This window comes from Chrysoperla carnea, chromosome 3 (genome assembly GCF_905475395.1).
Source record: "Chrysoperla carnea chromosome 3, inChrCarn1.1, whole genome shotgun sequence".
In the NCBI taxonomy this organism is placed as follows: domain Eukaryota; kingdom Metazoa; phylum Arthropoda; class Insecta; order Neuroptera; family Chrysopidae; genus Chrysoperla; species Chrysoperla carnea.
Genome location: NC_058339.1, coordinates 71506682 through 71528176, shown reverse-complemented (window position 1 = coordinate 71528176; position 21495 = coordinate 71506682). Strand labels below are relative to the sequence as shown.

The 21495-nt window shown below is 28.7% G+C and overlaps 4 protein-coding genes across 5 annotated transcripts; 2 read left to right on the top strand and 2 right to left on the bottom strand.

Moving 5' to 3' along the window:
* Nucleotides 1-153: 153 nt before the first annotated feature.
* On the top strand, nucleotides 154-1630 carry LOC123294832 (26S proteasome non-ATPase regulatory subunit 11). The gene has a single exon (XM_044876002.1). It carries the CDS (start codon nucleotides 194-196, stop codon nucleotides 1433-1435), a length of 1242 nt encoding a protein of 413 aa, XP_044731937.1. The 5' UTR covers nucleotides 154-193; the 3' UTR covers nucleotides 1436-1630.
* Nucleotides 1631-8255: 6625 nt separating this feature from the next.
* LOC123294806 (WD repeat-containing protein 26) lies at nucleotides 8256-13705 on the bottom strand. Its single transcript, XM_044875960.1, has 8 exons — nucleotides 12966-13705; nucleotides 12726-12885; nucleotides 12478-12662; nucleotides 10718-10952; nucleotides 9755-10269; nucleotides 9476-9692; nucleotides 9005-9170; nucleotides 8256-8860 (listed from the first exon to the last, which is right to left on the bottom strand). Exons 1-8 carry the CDS (start codon nucleotides 13163-13165, stop codon nucleotides 8802-8804), a joined length of 1737 nt encoding a protein of 578 aa, XP_044731895.1. The 5' UTR covers nucleotides 13166-13705; the 3' UTR covers nucleotides 8256-8801.
* Nucleotides 13685-17180, top strand: LOC123294807 (post-GPI attachment to proteins factor 2). 2 transcript variants are annotated; one of them, XM_044875962.1, is made up of 3 exons: nucleotides 13685-14449; nucleotides 14537-14752; nucleotides 17008-17180. In XM_044875962.1, the coding sequence occupies exons 1-3, from the start codon at nucleotides 14023-14025 to the stop codon at nucleotides 17064-17066; spliced, it is 702 nt and encodes a 233-aa protein (XP_044731897.1). In that variant the 5' UTR covers nucleotides 13685-14022; the 3' UTR covers nucleotides 17067-17180. The 2 variants fall into 2 exon arrangements, with proteins under 2 accessions (XP_044731897.1, XP_044731896.1); XM_044875961.1 differs by lacking the exon at nucleotides 17008-17180 and adding an exon at nucleotides 15566-15760.
* A 91-nt stretch (nucleotides 17181-17271) lies between these two features.
* Nucleotides 17272-19949, bottom strand: LOC123295266 (L-2-hydroxyglutarate dehydrogenase, mitochondrial). Its single transcript, XM_044876539.1, has 4 exons — nucleotides 19921-19949; nucleotides 19098-19206; nucleotides 18196-19047; nucleotides 17272-17663 (listed from the first exon to the last, which is right to left on the bottom strand). Exons 2-4 carry the CDS (start codon nucleotides 19190-19192, stop codon nucleotides 17273-17275), a joined length of 1338 nt encoding a protein of 445 aa, XP_044732474.1. The 5' UTR covers nucleotides 19193-19206; nucleotides 19921-19949; the 3' UTR covers nucleotide 17272.
* Between the last annotated feature and the right edge of the window lie 1546 nt (nucleotides 19950-21495).

Here is a 21495-nt window from a genome sequence, read left to right as displayed (position 1 = left end):
TTTTAAAAGTTTTCAAAAAAACAAAAAAATCTTATAAAAGTTATTTATAAACTGAAAATTATTTTAAAATATTTTATTTTTCAGAATATTTAGTGACATTTCATTATTAGAAAATTCTATTTTGTTGTATCATTCTGAATCATCTAGATGGCGCGGTTTACACCGTTGATGACATTGCTATTATAGTGAAAACATGGCCGGAGCGATGGTGTGTGAAATTGTTAGAAGTGAAGAAGAACTTCCTCATTTAAATAAAATTATACTAGACGACGATGAAACTGATGAAGAACGTATTAAATTAAAGGAGCAAGGGATCCTGCAATTGGGTGAATTGTACAAGAAACAAGGTAAAGCTAAAGAACTCGCTGATCTAATAAAGACAACAAGACCCTTCCTGAGCTTGATTAGTAAGGCCAAAGCAGCAAAATTGGTAAGATCTTTAGTGGATTTCTTCTTGGATCTTGAAGCTGGAATTGGAATCGAAGTAAAATTGTGTAAAGAATGTATAGAATGGGCAAAAGAAGAAAGGAGAACATTCTTGCGTCAATCGTTAGAAGCCCGACTAATAGCATTGTATTTCGAGACTGGTATGTACTCAGAAGCTTTAAATTTAGGATCAACACTTTTAAAAGAATTAAAGAAATTGGATGATAAAAATTTATTAGTTGAAGTTCAACTATTAGAAAGTAAAACTTATCATGCTTTGAGTAATCTTCCAAAAGCTCGTGCCGCTTTAACATCGGCACGAACAACAGCAAATGCAATTTATTGTCCACCAAAAATGCAAGCTGCATTAGATTTACAATCTGGAATATTACATGCAGCAGATGAAAAAGATTTTAAAACTGCTTATTCATACTTCTATGAAGCTTTTGAAGGATATGATAGTGTTGAAAGTCCAAAAGCATTACAAGCCTTAAAATATATGTTATTATCAAAAATAATGTTGAATAATCCAGAAGATGTGCAACAGATTATCAGTGGCAAGTTAGCTATTAAATATGCTGGAAAGGATATAGAAGCAATGAAAAGTGTTGCTACAGCTTCTCATAAACGCTCATTGGCAGATTTTCAAGATGCTTTAGTCAAATACAAACAAGAATTAGAAGGTGATGTGATTGTTCGAGCTCATCTAGGTACATTGTACGATAACATGTTGGAACAAAATCTTTGCCGTATTATTGAACCATATTCTCGCGTACAAGTTGATTATGTAGCTGAATCAATTAAGCTGCCAATGCAAAAAGTTGAAAAGAAGCTTTCACAAATGATACTCGACAAGAAGTTCCATGGTATTTTAGATCAAGGTGAAGGTGTATTGGTTGTATTCGATGAGACTCCCGTTGACAAGACATACGAAATGGCATTGGAAACAATTCAAAGTATGAGTAAAGTTGTTGATACGTTATATCAGAAAGCGAAAAAACTCTCGTAAACAAATTTAGTTTAAAAAAACATAGTGCGGCTTTCAATTGTTGGACTCTGATGATTTTTGCATTCTTTTTAAAACTAAATATAATGAAATGAAATGTGTCTCTTTTTGTTTAATGTAAATACCATAATTTCATGAATTTAACCTGATTTTGGGAATGCTAATTAAAACTAACAAGAGAAATTTCATCTATGAAAATTTATTATTAATTTAATTTCAAAATAAAATCTTTTATAAATTAAGTGTTTCGTTTTTTATTTCGTAATACCTTGTTTGCCCATTTATGTATTCTTTTAACCGACTTCAAACAAAAACTGAGGAGGTCCAAAATAAATTAATATGCACTAAAAAGTAAAAAAATAACGATAATATAATGTAGTTAAAATTATTGTTATTTTTGGAGTCGATGTCAGCCAAGCTAATGTAGCAAACTGTTCTGTCAGAGTTGTTTCCTTGGCTGACACCGACTCCAAAAATAACAATAATTTTAACTACATTATATTATCGTTATTTTTTTACTTTTTAGGGTATATTAATTTATTTTGGAAAATATTTTTTTGAAGTCGGTTTTTTTTTTTTGTTAAAAGTTTTTTTTGTTATTTATAGTCTGTTCATTGTCATACTAAGTTAGGCAATTTTTAATTTACATAAAGCGTTACGAAATATTTCCTAATCATGCTTAGTGTCAATTCATTGTGAGTCATTCAACTTTTTAATAACAAAGGAACAAAAGAAAACTTATGGAAAGTTTAAGTCTTCACTAATAGACTTGACACACTGCCACAAAATTTCTAACCATTTTTTACAATATAGCAACCCGTTAATAAGTCGATTTACGTAAAATGATGATATTGAAAAGAAAGTGTTGGTCATCGGAGTATACTCGAAGGGCAATTAAATAATGTGTTACAAGTGTTATTTTATCAGGCTTATTTTTTGTAATTAATCGATTCCCTTCTATCATTCATCTAAAACCATCATGCTTTACTTTTCCGATGGGTCCTAATAACCGCCGTACAAAGGCGATATGGCATGGCGACAATTTTGAACCGTGGAAAAAGTAATGACATGATTACATTCTAATCAAAATAATTAGTTTTGCATTGTTTTGATTCATAAAACACAAAATTTAGTTCATTGAAGATTTATTTAACAGTTTTTGAGACATTGCGTGAAATTACTTCAAGATATCGCTGTGATCTACGACTTGAGGCAGTAAAAGCAAAGAAGGTATCGCGCGATCATCAAAATGGTCAACGTGATTTTAATATTTTATAGGTATGTTTTGCCAAAACAAAACCTGAAATAGTGATCAGAGAAATATTTTATAAGAAATTAACTGAATTCGATCCAAAAAAAACTTCTTATGGGATTTTGGATAACACTTCAGAAACTTTAGTCCGAAATCATGTATGAAACCACAGATTTTGGACAGATTTACCACGGAGTTTCGAAAACCACTCACCTAATCGTTAAAAGAAAGAAATTTTCTTGTTTTTTAAATTTTATGTAAATCTATCTTTACCCTAAATACTCCAAAAACAAGAAAAGAATCTCAAAAAATATTTTGTTTTGGAATTTATCAAAACTTGAATTTATTTGATGATAAGTTGGACATTTTCACCCAAAAACTTACTTGAACTCCCATATATTTTAGGAATTTTTTGTTGTATCTGGAGAAATACTGTTTATTGTTCATATCTCGTGACGCCATACAAATCACAGAATTCCTAACCAAAATATAATTCACTATACTCCGTACAAAAAGAATAGTCTCGTGATCATAAGTTATATTTTATTAGTGTAAAATAACCAATTAAGTACTTATAATGTAGCTGTTCATAAAATGGTTTGACTTAAGACAAGTGTTTACAAATCTAAAAAACCTCCGACAAATATGGTTTTTATACTTGTTGCTCTCTCCGAACTGAATCGATTTTTTTGAAACATACCTAAAAACACTCGATTAAATTACCTTTTAAACAAAATCAAAATGGGTTAATCCGTTTAGGAGCAATGGTGTCACAGACAGGCAGACACATACATATACTTGGTTCCATAAAAATCACAAGAGTTAAAACATTTTAAGCCTACTCATCATATGTTATGTTATAATAGTAACACTTAGAATGTTTTAATTCGAGCGTTTTTAATGACATAGACTATACATACCCCTCGTGTTGTGTCGGGGGTTAAAAAGGGATTGTTTGGAAAAAACACAATATCAAAAGAATAAATTGTAAATATTTACTTATTATGAGAAACATACATAATAATATATTTTTTTATTATCATTTTAACATATGAAAAAGTAGTGCATTATATCAATAAATTTACTAAAAATTACTTATTATTTTTTATTTTGTATGTTATTACTGCTGTTAATGTAAGTTTACTATCACTAACAAAGCCTTAATTATCCAAATATTAAATGCAATCATTATCATTATCTTACTAATCGATATTAAAAACAACTCCATCGATATATATCAATATTTTTATCGGTCTACGACCAAGCATAGTATTTGACGGTCATTGCAGAACAGTTAGACACTTGATAGATTGTTGTGAAGGTCGTACCAAACCAATTTCACCTATAGGAAAATTTTTATAGCCGATGAATCTCTTTCAGGGAACTTTAATTGCACAAAAAGTTTAAAATTGATGATCATTGAGGAGGATATTCAAAATCAAAGGTCCTGGAATAAAATGCGTAAAATAATTTTGTTTGATACTCGAAAGCTCAAAAAGTTGTTTCGGGTTCGTTGCGTCATCATCTTAAAAATTACAATTTTCTCGATATCGAACGAAGGACCTTCGGATAAAATCGATTTTGCATCATTCTCAATGAACTTCTATCTATTTTAAACTTACATGCACAATTTGAAATTTTCAATACTTTTGAAAGAGAAATCCCTGGCGATACAAACTTTCGTTGAGGAAAAATTGTTAGATGCAACGTTGGCAAAAGCCTCTCAAATTTCATGACGTTCTGATAAGAACCTCAAATGCTATGCATGGCCTTAGGCCTATTATCTTATCACCTAGTATTTTAAAATCCAAACAAATATATTTCACAAATCACCACGAGAAGATCATGCATATTAATATAGAAATTCTAATTTTAAATCCTTATTAGTTTTTAGTTTTGTTTATAAAGTTCATTAGTGCATTTTTTACAGAATAGCAGTAATAATATCAATATTTTTTCTTCTTTTTTCATTTTTTTGTTTATTTTAAATATATGGAGTGTTACATTTAAGCTTTCACAATTTTTATCGACCAATATCTTGAGAAGAATGCATTTGTAAACAAATATTTCAGAAAAACTAATTGCCAAATGAAACCTATTTTTGTAGAAGGGTGCTCGGAGTTCGATTACTGACCATCGTATTATTTTGTTATTTTATTTTTTTCGTGTTTTTAGGCACTAACTATCTTTTACCTTAATTTTAACTAAAATCAAAATTTAAATAAAATTAAAAAATTGCAAAAAATCTAATTTTTGTCTAAGATGATTATTTTCTAGAATAATTAGGACCCAAAAGTTATGAAAATTTAGTTCACTTAAGTTAGACTATTTCACTTGAATTAGACTCTATATTAGACTATTTGGGGGGGGGGGTGTTTAAAATCGATCCTTACATGAGATTTTGGGTCGATATCTCAGAAACTATGCATCCAATTAAATGAATCCGATTTTTGTATTTTTTGGAACAAATTAGAGATTAAAAAAATATCAATTTTTGAAATATTCTTAAAAGTACGTCCTTTTTAAAAAAATCTAAAAATTTTTGGTTCACAATTTAATAAAACTCGTTGTATAGAGTAATTTTGACAAAAAATGAAAAATAAAAATCGGGTTGTATATGACGATATATTATGGACAGATTTTCAGCAAAATCTCGAAAACTCTTCATCTAATCGTTAAATATTCTAGATTCTCATATTTCTTAGATCTTATTTCTCCTAAAAACAGAGGCAATAAAAAATTGTAATTTCGTGGTATCTTTTCAAAGCGTACCGTCCATATCCCAACAATCCAATGTTAAAAAATAACAAAATATATTTTTGTATATTTGACAAAAATCACTATTTAAGGTATTTAGTACTTAAAAAATTAATTTTATTGTTGAACAGTTCCCAAGATTTTTTGATACTTTTTTAATTTCTTCGTAATTTTATTCTTTGACAATTTTTTATTTTCCCGGTTTGTGACCATTCAGTCATATAAAAACAATCGTTCTGAATGACAGCACACGATGGCTTAAATCAATTCAATTGTTTTCAAAAAAGAGAAAACTAAAATTATCTTCATTATCGGAATCTCACAATTCCCTGATATTTCCAGACAGATCGACACGTTATATTTTGGGACAATGGGATGGATCGAGCCTAAAAACTATGGAATATTACTATTTTTAAAATGCATTATTCTTGAGATGTTAATTGATACAAGATGTGTCAATTTAAATAACACACTTTTTATAAAAACTTTAAATAAAAATTCATATTTTTTGTTTTAGTAAATAATAAATTTGTATTTCATTCACATTAAAAATAAAAAGAGTTAATTATGAAAAAAATAAAACATCACACAACGAACACATATTACGAAAGATGTAATAATTAATTAATTATATTTTTAAAAAAAAAATAAAATAAAATAAACGCTAAGTAATACACGAAAAATGACATAAGCAGATATTGCTACTTAACGAATATTTTCTTCATACATTATGACTTAAGTTTTTATCTAACACCAACTACAATTCTGTATTATATGTTCTACAATCCCACATTACCAATAAATTATTATTGTGATATATAAATTTTGTTTTTTTTTTCTTAATTTATTTTAAATTTTGAGCTATGCTCCAACAAAAAACAGTTCAGATTCGTTATATATAAAAAAAATTATTACAAAAACAGAAATTACAGGATTTACAGAAGGAAAATAATTCTTTGAACTTTCAAAAATTATATTTTGTTACCAAGAATTCTTATTTCAATTATATTCAAAGCATCTGAAGAAGAAAAAATTGTATTAACGAAACGTTGCGTGTGAAATTTTGAGAGATACGTTTCACTCAGGCTTAATGATTTTACGTTGCGCTAATGAAATATAATTTTTGAAGTTATACTTCTTTAGACGCGTTATGAAAAAATTACGAGTGAATTTTTTCGCGCTAACCTGGTGACACGAAATCTACATGTTGAAGTTTGTTACAATTTTATAACGCCATGAAGTAAGCCGATAAACGGAATGTCACTCACAATAGACGAGGATAGAAAGATGACAGATTAAGTGTCATCTATGAACACAATAGATAAGCTCATATAATTGAAATTACAGTTTTCTATAGTGAGAACATAATGACTATGTATTATTTGTTTATATTATTTATAAACTATTATATTTGCTATTAACGAAGAAGCATAACTTCTCACACGTGTACATAAGTATACACATCTTTTTTAATTTTCAAAAATTGCATCTTGTTACCAAGAATTTGTGTTTAAATTATATCAAAACATTGCTTGTGTTAATAGATACATATTTAGATGATGTTTTAAATATTATGCTTTGATTTCTATTAATTCTTGAGAATGGACTTTCTTCTGTCTCCAGAACTGTTCCATTAGCCGTTACATAACACATACTTATTATTAATATAAAAATAGACCGTATACGATCTAATTTTTCAAGCTGATTTAGTATATACTAAAATCCAAATTGTCCTGATAACTGAAATTAAACAATATATTATAATTGTTTTAGGGTAATGTACTGGGTTATATTTTTTTTTTCTTCCGATGAATATAGAAGATGTATTACATCAATTTTTTATTATTCAAATTTAATGTTACAGTAGTAAATATTTGCGATTAGATGTCATTGTTTACCCTCTATTAAAAATAAGGCAAAATTATAGGCTTAAGATCCTTTTCTTGAAAACATTTGCAGATTACTCTCGCGTATAGTAATCATGACTATTATATGCGAAAAACTACCAGGTAAGTGGCACGCATTTGTTGTTTGAATGGCGTATGAAACAAGAGAGTTCAATTATATACTTTATGGATTTTCTTATTTCAAGTTATGTAATTATATCTATTTCTTTTGTTAGAAGAAAATATTTTTCTTCATAAAAAAAAAGTTTATGACTAACATAAAACCAAATAAATGATTCGATTACCAAGGCCATTACGAAAAAAACTATGAGGAATTTATTGATATTTTTTCTATCCATTTACAGACATCCTATTTGTATATTTCGACTAGGCTATCAAACGATTTCTTTTATTTTTTTAGTAAATTTTACAATAATGCATCGATATTACATATATTATTTTATTAATTCACAACGAAAATAATATAAAAATTAAACAAATATTAGTTAGTTATATAAAAATAATCAAAAATGTTGAGTTTTATTTCATATGTATCAAGTTTTGTAAATATTACCATGAGTATTTTAGAATAGTTTAATAATGGCGTTGTTGGCGTTACATCTTAAAGAATTTCGCCTTTATATGTGGATGTACTAAGACGATAATTAAAACAAACAATAAAAAATCAAATTAAATACATTTGTAAGAACAAAATTTAAATATCATTCTCCATACAAACTATTTTGACTTAAAAAAAAAGAACAACGAATGCCAATTTTCGTATATAACTTTCAAATATATAATTTATATAATTTTTTTTTTTTTTTTTTTGATCATTGATAGATCGATTTATTATGAATTGTATTTTATTTTATAAATCTAAAACTAAGTCATAAACAAATAAAATATTCAACTTAAAATATGCGGCAGGTTTGAAATATTTATATTTAATTGTTTCGTTTTTAAATATTTTTTCTTTAATCGACTGAAATTTAACATTACATACTACATTTACGTAAATGTAGATTTTTTAAAATGTAAAACCACGTATTTTTTTAAGTTCATTGTATGTAACAAGATGGCCGCCGAACACACACGTAAATATTGCTTGATAAAGTTGTGAACCGGCTATTTTCTTTTAAATATTATTTGTAAACGGTAAATATTTCTTGCATCCTTTTTTTATATATTATATTTTTATTTAATAATGGTCACATTAACGCCATCATAATGTGTAGCGCACAACCGTGTATTTATATAAATTAATTATATATTGCAATTCACTCAAAAGGCATTTTTTTTCATTCATAATTATTTTTTGATTGCACGGTACTTAAATGTACCACAGATTGATGAGTAGTAAGTATACTGTATTATAGTTTTCATTTTCTTGTTTTCTTAAATTACTGTAAAATATTCATCTTCCTGTTCCGTTTTTTCATTTTCAAAGATGAGTTGTAGATATTTAAATCTACTACGATACCATTTCATGCCATGGACCTGAAGAATTCGCATCGTTTGTTGCTTGTGAACCTACACATATATATTAAAATGAAATGTTGTCGCGAATTAATTAATTAGATTATATTAATATTTTAGGCCAAATTTGTCGGATACTTTTCCCAAAATAGATCAAATATCACAAATTGTCTTATAATTTTACAATAATACGTTTACCTTTCGGCATTAAATGCTTAGGACCCCAAATTCGAATACAGCAATCATCAGATACAGATGCTAACATGTGCGGGTGGACGGGATTCCATGAAACACAGTTTACTGTACGTGTATGCCCAGTTAATGTACATACTGGAACTTCTCGACGAACGTGAAATATGTAAACCTAAAAAAATTTTATTAAATGATTATGAAAGACAATATTTATGAAAACTCTCGATGTTTGAAATAAAATTTCAAATCAATCCCAATTCCTAGATGATTTTATGCTTAATAAATACCGTATTTCGACTACAATGTATCGTTGAAGCTTATTTAATTATAAACGATTAGCACGTGATTTTGTCTACACCAGCAGATTTAGACCAGCTGAATTATATTACAAAAATTGGTCTAGAAATTAAGACGATTTTAAAATATTGCAAAAATTTATAAATAAAAGAAAAAATTATAAATATAAGTTTGACTTACTCGATTATCTTCACTTCCACTCGCAATAAAATCTTGGTTAACACCACCAAAACATGAATGTATAGTAAAATGGCCTTGTACGACTCCTTGGAAACGACGTACTAGAGATCGACTACGCAAATCCCATAAATGCAAACCTTGTGCAGCAACGTTGACTAAGGCTAAACGATCCTCAGAATCAACAGTGAACGACATTACTGAATTTTCTTCACGAAGTCTGTAATAAACATTGAAATGTTAAACAATTACCTTACAAAATATTTTCGAGAAAATACTTACATGTTACAATCAGTTAATTCGTCAAAATTGTAACTTCGAATTCTATGATGAGTATCAGCGGCAAGCACGGTTTTGCCGTCATCTCTGCACCATAGACTATTAACGCGTACACCTTCCCAACTATCCAAAACGTTACCGTCCATATCACATTGATAAAAGTGTCCCCGGATACCACCAACGACAAATTTGGTCCCATCTTTGTTCCAGGAACAACATGTTAAAACATCTTCTGGTGATTGAGAAACTTTAAGTAATTTATCGGTTTCAATATTCCACAACCAAACTTCTGGACTGTCCTCTGGCCCGCAAGCAATTAAATGTATCGAATCTGGATTCCAAGCCAAAAATGCTGCACCATATGAATGCCCTTCCAATGTTTTACGATGTGTAACAGTGCAAGTTTCGGGATCAACATCCCAAATCATAACATTTGTGTCTTTAGATCCTGTTGCTAATTTTGCTCCATCAGGTGAAAATTTACAAAACCATACCTCATCAGAATGTTCGTTAATTATCTATAAATTAATTCATCCAATTTGATTAAAACATTAAACTAACTAGGACATTTTTAATACAAAATGAATCAAAAATAAACTTAAACACAAAATTAACTGTTGCTTGATACTTTTTATTTAAAATATTAAAAAGTAAAACTTACAGAAAAATAATATAGAAAAACGAGGAAAAGAGGTGTCTGAAAGTAACACTTCAAACAAAAATGCTCAATCGAGGATAGCCCAAGGTGTTTGAAAACTCACTTGTGACAAAAAATCTACATTCAGAGCCTCGGCGCAACATGTAATTTCCCTTTTTAGTCTATGTATTGCAGAGAGAAACATATGCAATCAATCTTTTATATTTTTAACTAAACATAGCGCTTTTTCATCTGATCTGTGTTATTTAATTGAATATTTATTTCTGATTCACCCTGTAAAAAGAAAAATGAATAAAAAATATAATTACTTGAATCGGATAACTCGGGAATTGATCCTTAGGACAGCAGTGATCAATTAATAAACTGACATTCCACAAATTCGTAGGGATTGCAGTATTATGTAGAGTGCACCGTTGTGCTTGAAGTTCAACTGCTTGATTTAATAATTCCCGTAATCTATGAGGTGGGAGCATTATACTTGGAGGTAGATATGCTTGTAATTTATCCATAAGAATTGTGCGCGACTTAACTCCTTTTCCATCCCTAGAAAATTTACAATATTTTCTTTCAGAAATAATAATTTCCAACCTAAATATTAAGTCAAATTATCAACTACAAACGTCGAAACTATGTGCATTGACCATATTTTTGAAAAAAATTAATTTTGTATTTTTAATTCTTTTGACTTAGACAAAATCTTAACTTCGTTATAGAAATTATTTTAGTTAATCTAAGATCTAGATAAAAATTTTTAAGGGAAAGGCGATCACCTAATTAATTACTTTCCAGTAATAAGAATGTTACATCAATTAAATTACATCAAATTAGATCCGTTATATTTCTTAATTTAGTGATCAACACTTGGTTTTAATGAGGAGAATTTTAAAAAAAATTTATGTTGCTCTAGATTTAAGGTTATTTGCGGCAGGAAGCAATAGGATTTACACGAGTTGTTTAATACAATACCTTCAACGATTCCAAGAAAATTAATAATAATGTTCAATAATTCATTAAAATTTACCGCAGTATAAATGATTTCTTAACTACTAATTACAATTTAAAAAAATAAAAAATATAATACAGCCTTTATAGAGTTCGATTCCGTCACATCAAAATTCATTTAAATAATAGTTGTGATGGGTTAGTAGTACATGGTAGTGCATGAAAGAGGAGCACCCAGCCTCTCAAAATAATTGAGGAGATGTTAAATGAAATTATCAGCGGAAAAGGTACCAAAACACATATATGGTATCACAGTGGGCTCTATAGACAAATGTGTCCTTCGTGGGCAGCCAATATAACCTAACCTAGTACAGCCCTGACATTTTGAATTCATCAATAACTCGAAGAAAAATTTTAATCCTTCAATCTTCGAAACATCATTTTTTAAATACTATAAGTTCTTTGAGTACACTGTTTCTGTCAAAAAATGTATTCAATTTTATCATATTTTTATCACAAATTTTATTACTCAAAGTAAACATAAGGGCAGTATTGAACAAGGATAAAAACCTTTACAAGTCGAACTAACATGTGCTCACAAAAATCTATTTAAATGTTAGTTCGAAACTTGAAAATTTTTCACATGTCTCTTAAAGTCTGAATTACTGAAATTCTGCAATATATATCAGAATAGTTTTGAATATCTAAATACTCTGTAAATCTAAATTACATGTGCGTGCTTGAGTTTATGAAAAAAGTTACACACTAAAGTTGTTCATGAAAATCATGAAAAAACGAACATTTAAAACAAAATTTACACATTCGCAAAGTCAACTTCACCACTCGTTTTTGTTTTGAAGAAAATGTTCTAATTAGGTCATTTTACAAACACTAAAATGTTTGTTACAAATTCTGGACTAAACTTATATGGTACCCTTATTAAGAGGAAATAACAAGAGATCGAGGTATTAAAAAACGGTAAGTATTGATAATATAATCGTATACGAGAAACAACTAATTTATAACAATAACCCTAATTTCAAAAAAAAGAAGTAAAAACTTAGAATCAAAATTTGAATTAAATATATTAAAATATGAATAAAATCGTAAAGTTTGAAATAAATACCAATTGGTACGCGCGTGTAATTCTTGAGTATTGGAGCACATCATGTAACTGGATAATTGATGAACTCGTGCAGTATCGTGTTGGAGTGGAGTTAATTCATTACGAAGTACATGTAACGCATCAAACACACGACCATCTTCTAAATGTTCCAAATACTTTTGTTCCAAAAGTAAAAATTTCATTTCCTACGCACAAAGACAAAGTATTTACAAACAAAGAAATATTAACACGCAAAACAATTTACTCACCACTAAACTATTGCTGGAATTATCCAACAATGGCTTTAACTCCTGAAGATCATGATCAGCTTTTGTCCAATCAGCGTCCATAACATGTTGACGAAATTTGGCTGCAGATGGATGATCCAGACGACATCCCGATTCGATCATCAACAATTCTGCTGTCCGACTGATACAATGAATAAAAATCTATAATACATCTTTTAATCAATTGACAATGACATGCAAAATTGAATGGAATCTACATACTTAAATCCGATTGATTTGAGATGTTGACCAATCAATCGGACAATATCTTGATCTGTTTTATCCAATATAACCGAAGGACCCAATTCAGATCCATCATTTTGTTCAATATGACCATTTGCTTCCGATACAGTGCCGTTGGTACAGGCTTCTTCCACCGTTGACCCGTTACGCACACAGCCGTTTGATGCTGGTTGCTGCATAGTGTCCGTGCAACTGCAACTCGTGCTGCCGTTGCTACTATTTTTTCGGGACTTTTTACGCGGCGGCCCTGCACCGTCGTCTCCCGATGAGTCACCGGTGGAGGCCAGGCTTATTTTTAAGGAACGCCGTGGTCACTTCTTACTGTCCCACTATTAAATTTTTTTCCCTGAAATAACTTTTTACGCAATTAGTTGAATTGCTTAATTAGAATATAAATAAAATCCATTCACGACTTTAAACGGTGGGTGAAATTGAATGCGTCACAAACAAAAGCTGGAACTGTTCAGTTCGATCTCAGCAACAAAGACGTGTGAATATTGTGTATACGTTTTTGATTAACAAACAACTTTGTTCTGCTTTTCACGCTACGCTAAACGATAAAAAATTGTTAAAATTTATAAACAAATATTAGATGCAAATATTGTTCACACAATTAATATCAATAACATTGTGAATTTATTTATTATTTAGATATAACCATTTATTTTTTTGACAAAACGACCTTTTAAAACAGCACAGCAAATCAGCTGCAACTAAAATAAACAGCTGTGTTGACCTCGAATACAAGGTTTGTGCGCAAGTTAATTATCCCCACTAACCTATTATAAAGTGAAAAGAAGCCAGCTGACGAAACATTTCCACCAATCATCAATTCGAATGATTCAATCCATAATGGTCTTTGTCGTGAAAGAAGAGAACTGTATTCAAAGCAAAATGAAATGAAAACACTGTCAAAATGTCATAACAAACAATTGACATAACCTCCATTACATAAAATTTTTTTTATTAATTAATAATCATTCATTTACTAATTAATTTTTTTATATTATATATTCACGTAAATCTGTAATTAATTATGTCCCGTAATTATAAATACAGTTCTCTTCCAAGTGATGATAATGCAATACCTTATTTTACGTTAGATTATACGAGAACAGCATACTTTTTAAGCTCAGTAGTATGCTTTGCTTTTGTATTTTGCATAGTATGGTCAATAACTTTTAATTTTTACGAATCAACAAATACCCATTGTCATGTAACAAATATTTTACCTTCGATATCTGCTGCAATTGGCTCGTATTCACCACAAAAGGAAATATGGCGTATTGCAATATTTATAAACGTAACACCACGATTTTTTATAACAAACTTTTATAAGAAATATTTTGAAGAAATTCTTTCACCAATTGCACAATTGTTTGGTAATATTGCATGTTTGTTCAACTATTTTGAGTTAATAGCTCTTGCTGGCTTATCAAATTGGTCATCTACCGACAACTATCGTAAGTAATGAAAGTGTGCTAAATAAAATATTTTAAATATTCAAGTGAAATTTTGGTGAATTCATTTTTAATTTTATTTCTTTGCAGCAATTCATAAATTTTGTTTTTTAACATTTATTTTAACATCCGTCGTACATATGATTATTACATGTTATTTATTGCAACGACATAGGATAATTCCAAGCACAAATTTAGAAACACTTTCTTTAAAATGGAAGTGGAAATTATTTGTTATTAACATTTCATCATTTCTTTTAGCTGCCTATTGTTTTATGCGACATACTTGGTATTGTGAGCCATATGGTACGTTTTAATTCATAATATTGTCTTTCTTATTTTACCCCTCTTCACCCATTTGTTTAATTGCCATTTATGAATATTTCATTAAAAAAAATATTAGAAATGAATATATTAGACATTTTTCCGCAGCTTTTCTACTTCATTGCTAAATGTAAAAAATAGAAATCTTACAATTTCATAATTTTCGTCCGTATCAACTATAAAAACTCTTAGACTTCATTTAAAATAAATTTCGATTTTTGCCCCAATTTCCTAGACCAATTTTTTGTATTTTATAAATACGTATTTCAACAACACTGCACTGCAGTTCGCCACCAAATTAGCAAAGGGTAACATTCATAATAAGAGTAATCACGACTAACTAATTCTTACTGATGATGACTACATCGTAGTCGAAATACGTATTTATAAAATACAAAAAACTGATCTAAGAAATTGGGACAAAAATCGAAATTTATTTCGAAATATCCTAGAGTTCTCATTTATTATCTTCGATAATATTTATATTACTTAATTTAGATCTTCTCAGGTGAATAAATATTACCCGAGAAAGCCCAAACAAACCCTTTCTGCAAAAAGCTTTCTGCGCCCTTTGACTTTTACACCATGTCAATAGTATATACTGTAAAACAAAATGTATATGTATACCTAGCAATTTTTAGTACGGAACACTGACTATGCAAGTATATTTTAGACTAGTTCAATTTAAAAAAATAATTTGTCATTATTTTAACAGAAAAGTGGTCATGTCTCAACCCTCTTCTGAATTTAAATAACTGGATTGAATTTAAATGTAAATTTTGTTTTTTATTTTAGTGTATTCATTTTTTGCATTTGCGGAATACGTGATTGTATTTTCAAATATTGCATTTCATACGACGTCAGTTTTGGATTTTCATGGTAAAAAAGTAATATGCGATAAATTTGGAATATATCTTGCGTGATACTCTAGATTAATATCGATAGTTTATTTGTTTTAAGATAATCCTTAATCCTTCCAATACAATGAGTGTATCAGTTTCTAGATTTTTTTTTTTCAATTACGTTGAAAATATTAAAAACAATTTTTAAAATTGAGGTCATCAAAGTTCTTTCATTTTAAAAATGACAATTCGAAAATTCATTTTAAAAATGACAAATGATATTATAAGTACAAAGTACTGATAATATCAAATATTAAAATCTGTTAAATATCAAATATTAAATGTTTAAAAGTTTATGATAAAAATAATACTTTAATTTTAGGTATCAGTTGGCTAATAACTGACTTAAGTTAGAAATTATTCTCAAAATTTATTCAAAAGATTCTGGCAGCAAATTTATCGATCAACTATTTCAGAAATATTAACAGTGCTTTGCATACTATTCGATAATTAAGTTTATCACCACCGATTACTGCAAAAGTTCAAAAATTTATTATTATGTATTTATTTAATTATAAAAATATTACTTTTGAGGATAATATATAATGAAACTTGGTTAAATTTAACCAAATAAAAAAGGGAAAATCTCTTCTATTGATGTATTTCTAGTGTTCTGACCTTACAGTTTATAAGAACTATAAATCTCTTTAATTGAATCTAATACTTAATAATTCACTCAAACTTACAGCCTTGCCACATATTTGCCGTTTGCTATAATATCGTAAATTTTTACCATTCCCACAATATATTAAAAGCAAATGAAAGTTTCTTTTTAAGAAGTACAGTATACCCGCGGTAATCCGGCCCTTGTCTAACTCGGCACTTCTTGTAATCCGACATAAGTACAACGGTAATTACAATGCAGATTTATAACAAATACATGAATTCTTCGTGGCTGAAATTAGAAAATGATTGAAACTTATCTCTTTAATATGTAATTTGTCGGATTACAAGGTACTCTTTTTCAAAAAGTTCCTGCCTACAGGGGGTTTGTGGCAGAACTCTATAGTCCGACAAATTCGATAATTGAAAGGTTTGTCGGGTTACCGTGGGTTCACTGTATTTGAGTTGCGTATTTACATTCGCCAAAATGCTTTATGTGTAATTCATAGTTTTAAATGAATTTTTGTGAATTTAGTTTCAATTTGGTGAGCATTTAATGTTCGATTTTAGCCAAATAACGGATGTGTGGCTTGGCTTTAAGGAACATTATACTCGAAGATGGCTGTAAACATTAATTGATATACGGCCATTCTTTTTAATAATATAGAATTACCTAAACCTAAATGTAATACATTCATTTATAATATTTTTTAATTATTAGACTAATTTTAGGGCTAGGACTAAGTCGAGTCAAGGCATTCAATTCATTTGGACTTAAAACGTTATTTTAAATGAAAAGAAAATCATTCTTATAGTTACTAATGATTATATGTTGTTGTTAACTAGTCATAATTTCATTATTGGTTACTTTTCGATATAATTTTATTATCAAAAAAGATTCTTATTGTTACTATTTTCTATTTAAAAAAATATTTTGTACATAGGTAGTTTTTATATTATAAAATTGTATTTACAAAATTTAATAAATTTTTTTTTTTTAGTTATTCAAATTTGATAAATGAAATAAATTGTTTAATTTATCTGTAATCATTTCAGCTATCGCCATAGAACTTGTTGCACCGGGTGACGGTGCATTTCGACAATGTAATATAAACTCGCCTGGATATTGATTACCGGTTTCAAAAAAGAAATCCTCAATTAATTCACCTTCAACAGATAATGCTTGAGCTCTTACACCAGATGGGCCTTTCTCCACCCAGTTTCGTTCTAAATTTGGAATGTATTGTTTTAAATCTTGAACTTGATAATTCAAATTGCAAGATTTATAAAATTCTTTTAAACCAAACGCAGGATATTTGAGAGCTAATTTGATAAAGCCAGGGTTCGTTACAATTGATGTAAATTCATTCAAATCGAAATCAGTCCACCTATAATTAAATAATTCAAATGATTGTTTGATTTCAATTTAACTTTATCACGCTACAATGAAGATCCTATCCAGTAGGAAGCTTGGCTACTGTATGCGGAAGCCAAATAATTAACCAGCCAGTTAAATCGCAAGCTTACGGCCAGAGTAATGGATATTGCATGAGTGATATAGGTTTCGTCACATGTGTGAAATATTATATCGTTACAGAACACAAAACATGCTTGGCTTGGAAGATAATTAGCTACTAATGATGATCTCTGAATCGAGTGACACTGCCGTGGAAGATATTACAAGTGTAAAATACGTCAGACTGCTTCGAGAAGTGTGGAGAGCTACATGCATCGCCAGTTTCCCGCTTTGGTTCTTGAAAGCCAGTTAACTGCTGTTAAGTTAAACACGTTCTTCCACAGAGTTCGCAGTCAAGAATTCTTCGTTGAATTCGCAATAAGATGACGTATCTTAAATTAACTAACACAGCAAGGCTGCCTATCTGCACGGGATTTAATATTCTTGCTTAGTTTTTAACATACCTATATCCTTCTTTTTTAAATGCAAGAACAGCATTCGGTCCTAGCCAAATACTTCCATCTAATCTTGGAGTAAAATGAACACCTAGAAAAGGTAAATTTGGATTTGGAACAGGATAAATATTCCCATTCACTAGATGTTCAAATTCATGTTTTAATAATAAATACTCTCCTCTGAATGGTATTATAGCTGGGAATTTAGCGCCACCTGATAATCGTGCAATTATATCTGATTGTAGGCCTGCACAAGCTAAACCATATTTCGTTGAAATTTGTTTTCCATCTTTAGACGTAATACTTACAGGATAACCAGGTGATGAACTTTCAGAAAATTTTGTTACATTGAAATTTAGTAAAATCTCACCACCCAATTGTTGAAATTCTTTGGCAAAGTAATTTGTAACTAAAGCCCAATCTACGATACCCGTATGAGGTGAATGCACGGCTTTTAAACCAAGACAATGTGGTTCAATCGCTGAAATTTCTTTGCCATCGATAAGTCTAACATCTGGTACACCATTTTCTAATGATCTTGAATATAAATTTTGTAATGTTTCTAATTCATCTTTTCTTGTAGCGACCACAAGTTTTCCACACTTTTTATACGGTATATTATTTTTATCTAAGTAATCGTATATTAATTTCAATCCTTTCACACATAATTTGGCTTTTAATGAACCAGGTTTATAGTAGAGTCCAGCATGAATTACTCCACTATTATGTCCTGTTTGATGAGTTGCAAGTTTCGATTCTTTTTCTACGACAGCTACTTTTAATTTTGGAAATCGTAGTAAAATTTCTCTAGCTGATGCAACTCCAACAATTCCACCACCAATAACAACCAAATCATAAAAACTAAAATTATGATCAATTTAATTTTAAAATGAAATGTTTATTATACTTACTTTTTAGTTTCATTCGAGAAATGACGACATATTATTTGGGGACTGCTTAAACTTCGAACATTTCCAAACCAATTTCTTAATAGGAGGGTTCTCATTCTTGGGAAATTAGCTAGAAAATTTTACAAAATGATATATTATTTTCTAAAAGAGGTAATTATTGAATAAATCTATTTCTAAAATTATGATAATTAAGTTTGTTATTTGAATAGCTTCGTATTGTACAGCTTTACATTATACCTCAGAAACTAAAAATTTGGCTATTTACGGTAGTTATAAAATAGATATTACTATAATATCAATTTGTAGTTGTAAGCTTGTTAGTAATTAATAAATCTGCATCTGCTATTACCAATATGTACTTAAAACTATTCATTAAAATTTATCGAAAACCGATGAGTACTGCACTTTCAAAAACTATTTTTTTGAAATTTTTTCAATTTTTTTTTTATAATACCGGAGATATGCCTATATATACATATAATTATTTTAAACAATTAAAAAATTAAGAAATGGTTAATTGTTTTGATTGTTAATTTTAAATCCACTTATAAATGACTGATTTTTGAGTAGTGTATATTTTTTTTTAAATCTTCCGTATGAGGAGATATTTACTTTAAATAAGAAAAATTGCAAAAGAAAATATTATATATATCAAATGCCCATTATTAAAATTAGTATAAAAAGTAATTTTACAATTAAAGGTAAAACTTAAACTTAGTTATTTATTTAAATAAAAATGTAATTTTGATTTTTTATCTGCTAAATAAATTTACTTTGTTCATGTTTACTTAAAAAAAATATTTTGTTTATAAAAGTAACATACGTCTAATTAAATGAAATTATGTAATTGAAATAATTCATTGAACCTAAAGTTCATTTGAACGTAGATGTCAGCATTTTCTATTGAATAATGAGATAGTACTAAAGCACCAATAAAACATTTTTATAATTTTATTATGAATAAATAAATAATATCCTTGTTTGAATCAATCAATTTGGTTTTAATTTTTAATTTATTATCTTGATTACATTGTAAGCATACAATTTTTTTTAATGTAAAGTTTTAAAAAAAGCGCTGCATAATTTTCTACTTATTTTGATGTGTGATCATTAGATGGCATAAGTAGCACACAATAACAATTGTGAGGGAAAGTGTCTTTCTTCAATTGTTTTATTTTCATCCATCAAGTGTTCCTGTTCTTAATGAGAAGATAGTAAATAAAGAAATGGATGTGTTCAAATTATTGTTAATGATAGTTGTTAACTTTAATTTATGGAAGTCTGGTTTGGGTATTTTGAAATAAATTAAAATTTAATACTTACACTAATAAATATCAGTATTAATTTTTAATTCTTCTCTGGTTACTTTGCCAACAATTGGAGAAATGTTTGATATGTTTGTGGAATAATTACGTGTTCTGGGAATTGGAGTTAATGGATATATGTTATAATTGGCAATTGAATATGAACTGTAAATTTGGGGGAAAATTTTCTAGTACAAACCAAACTTGAAACTCTGAAATAGAAAACAGGAAATCAAACAGAATTTGTTGTACTTACTTGAAGGAGCTACCACTATAGACATCGAACGGAAAGTTTGTGTACTTTCTAAAATAATTTGTAAGTTTTTTTAATGTCGTATAGAGGTCTCTGTTGTCATCATATTTTTATTTTGAGATCAATGAACAAAAGAAGGCCTTTTAAAATAAATTTCCATCAAAATACTAAAATAACATTCAATGATATTTTTTGATATAATTTTGGAGTAGCAAATTTTTACTATTTTGTGTAATGCCATTCTTTTAACTTGAGAAAATCTAAGATGAAGATAAAAGATGATATTTGATGATTTAAACAATGGAATATTTAAATAGAAAATTGTTCGTTTGAATTGAACAATTTTCTTTACACTTTACAAGTAATACTATTAACAAAATAGGAACAATTTGTTAGGTAACAATAAAATTACACAGCTTCGAGTATTTAGATAAGCAAAGGAACAAAATTTACATACTATAAAGACGTAAACACAGGTAGGAAGATAATACTGTAAGAGGCTATAATAGATAATTTGAGTGTATCAAGTAAAATTATTGTTAAGTGATGTGAATACATACCTATGTACACTCCTGATCAAAATTATTTTATGTCACCAATTTTCTTTGTTTTCAGATAACCTGGATACAGTGAAAACGATCCCATTGGATAAAAATAAATTTGATTTCTGCTCGTTGCGAAATGAGATTCATAGAGCTCATTTCTCAAAGGTCAGAAATCAAAACCAAGAATGACAACAATTGACATTGAAATACGAAGATACAACTTTCAAATTAACGGGATTTTTACAATTTTAAGGTCAAATTAGCTTTAGAATATGATAACTACTTAAATGAAGTAC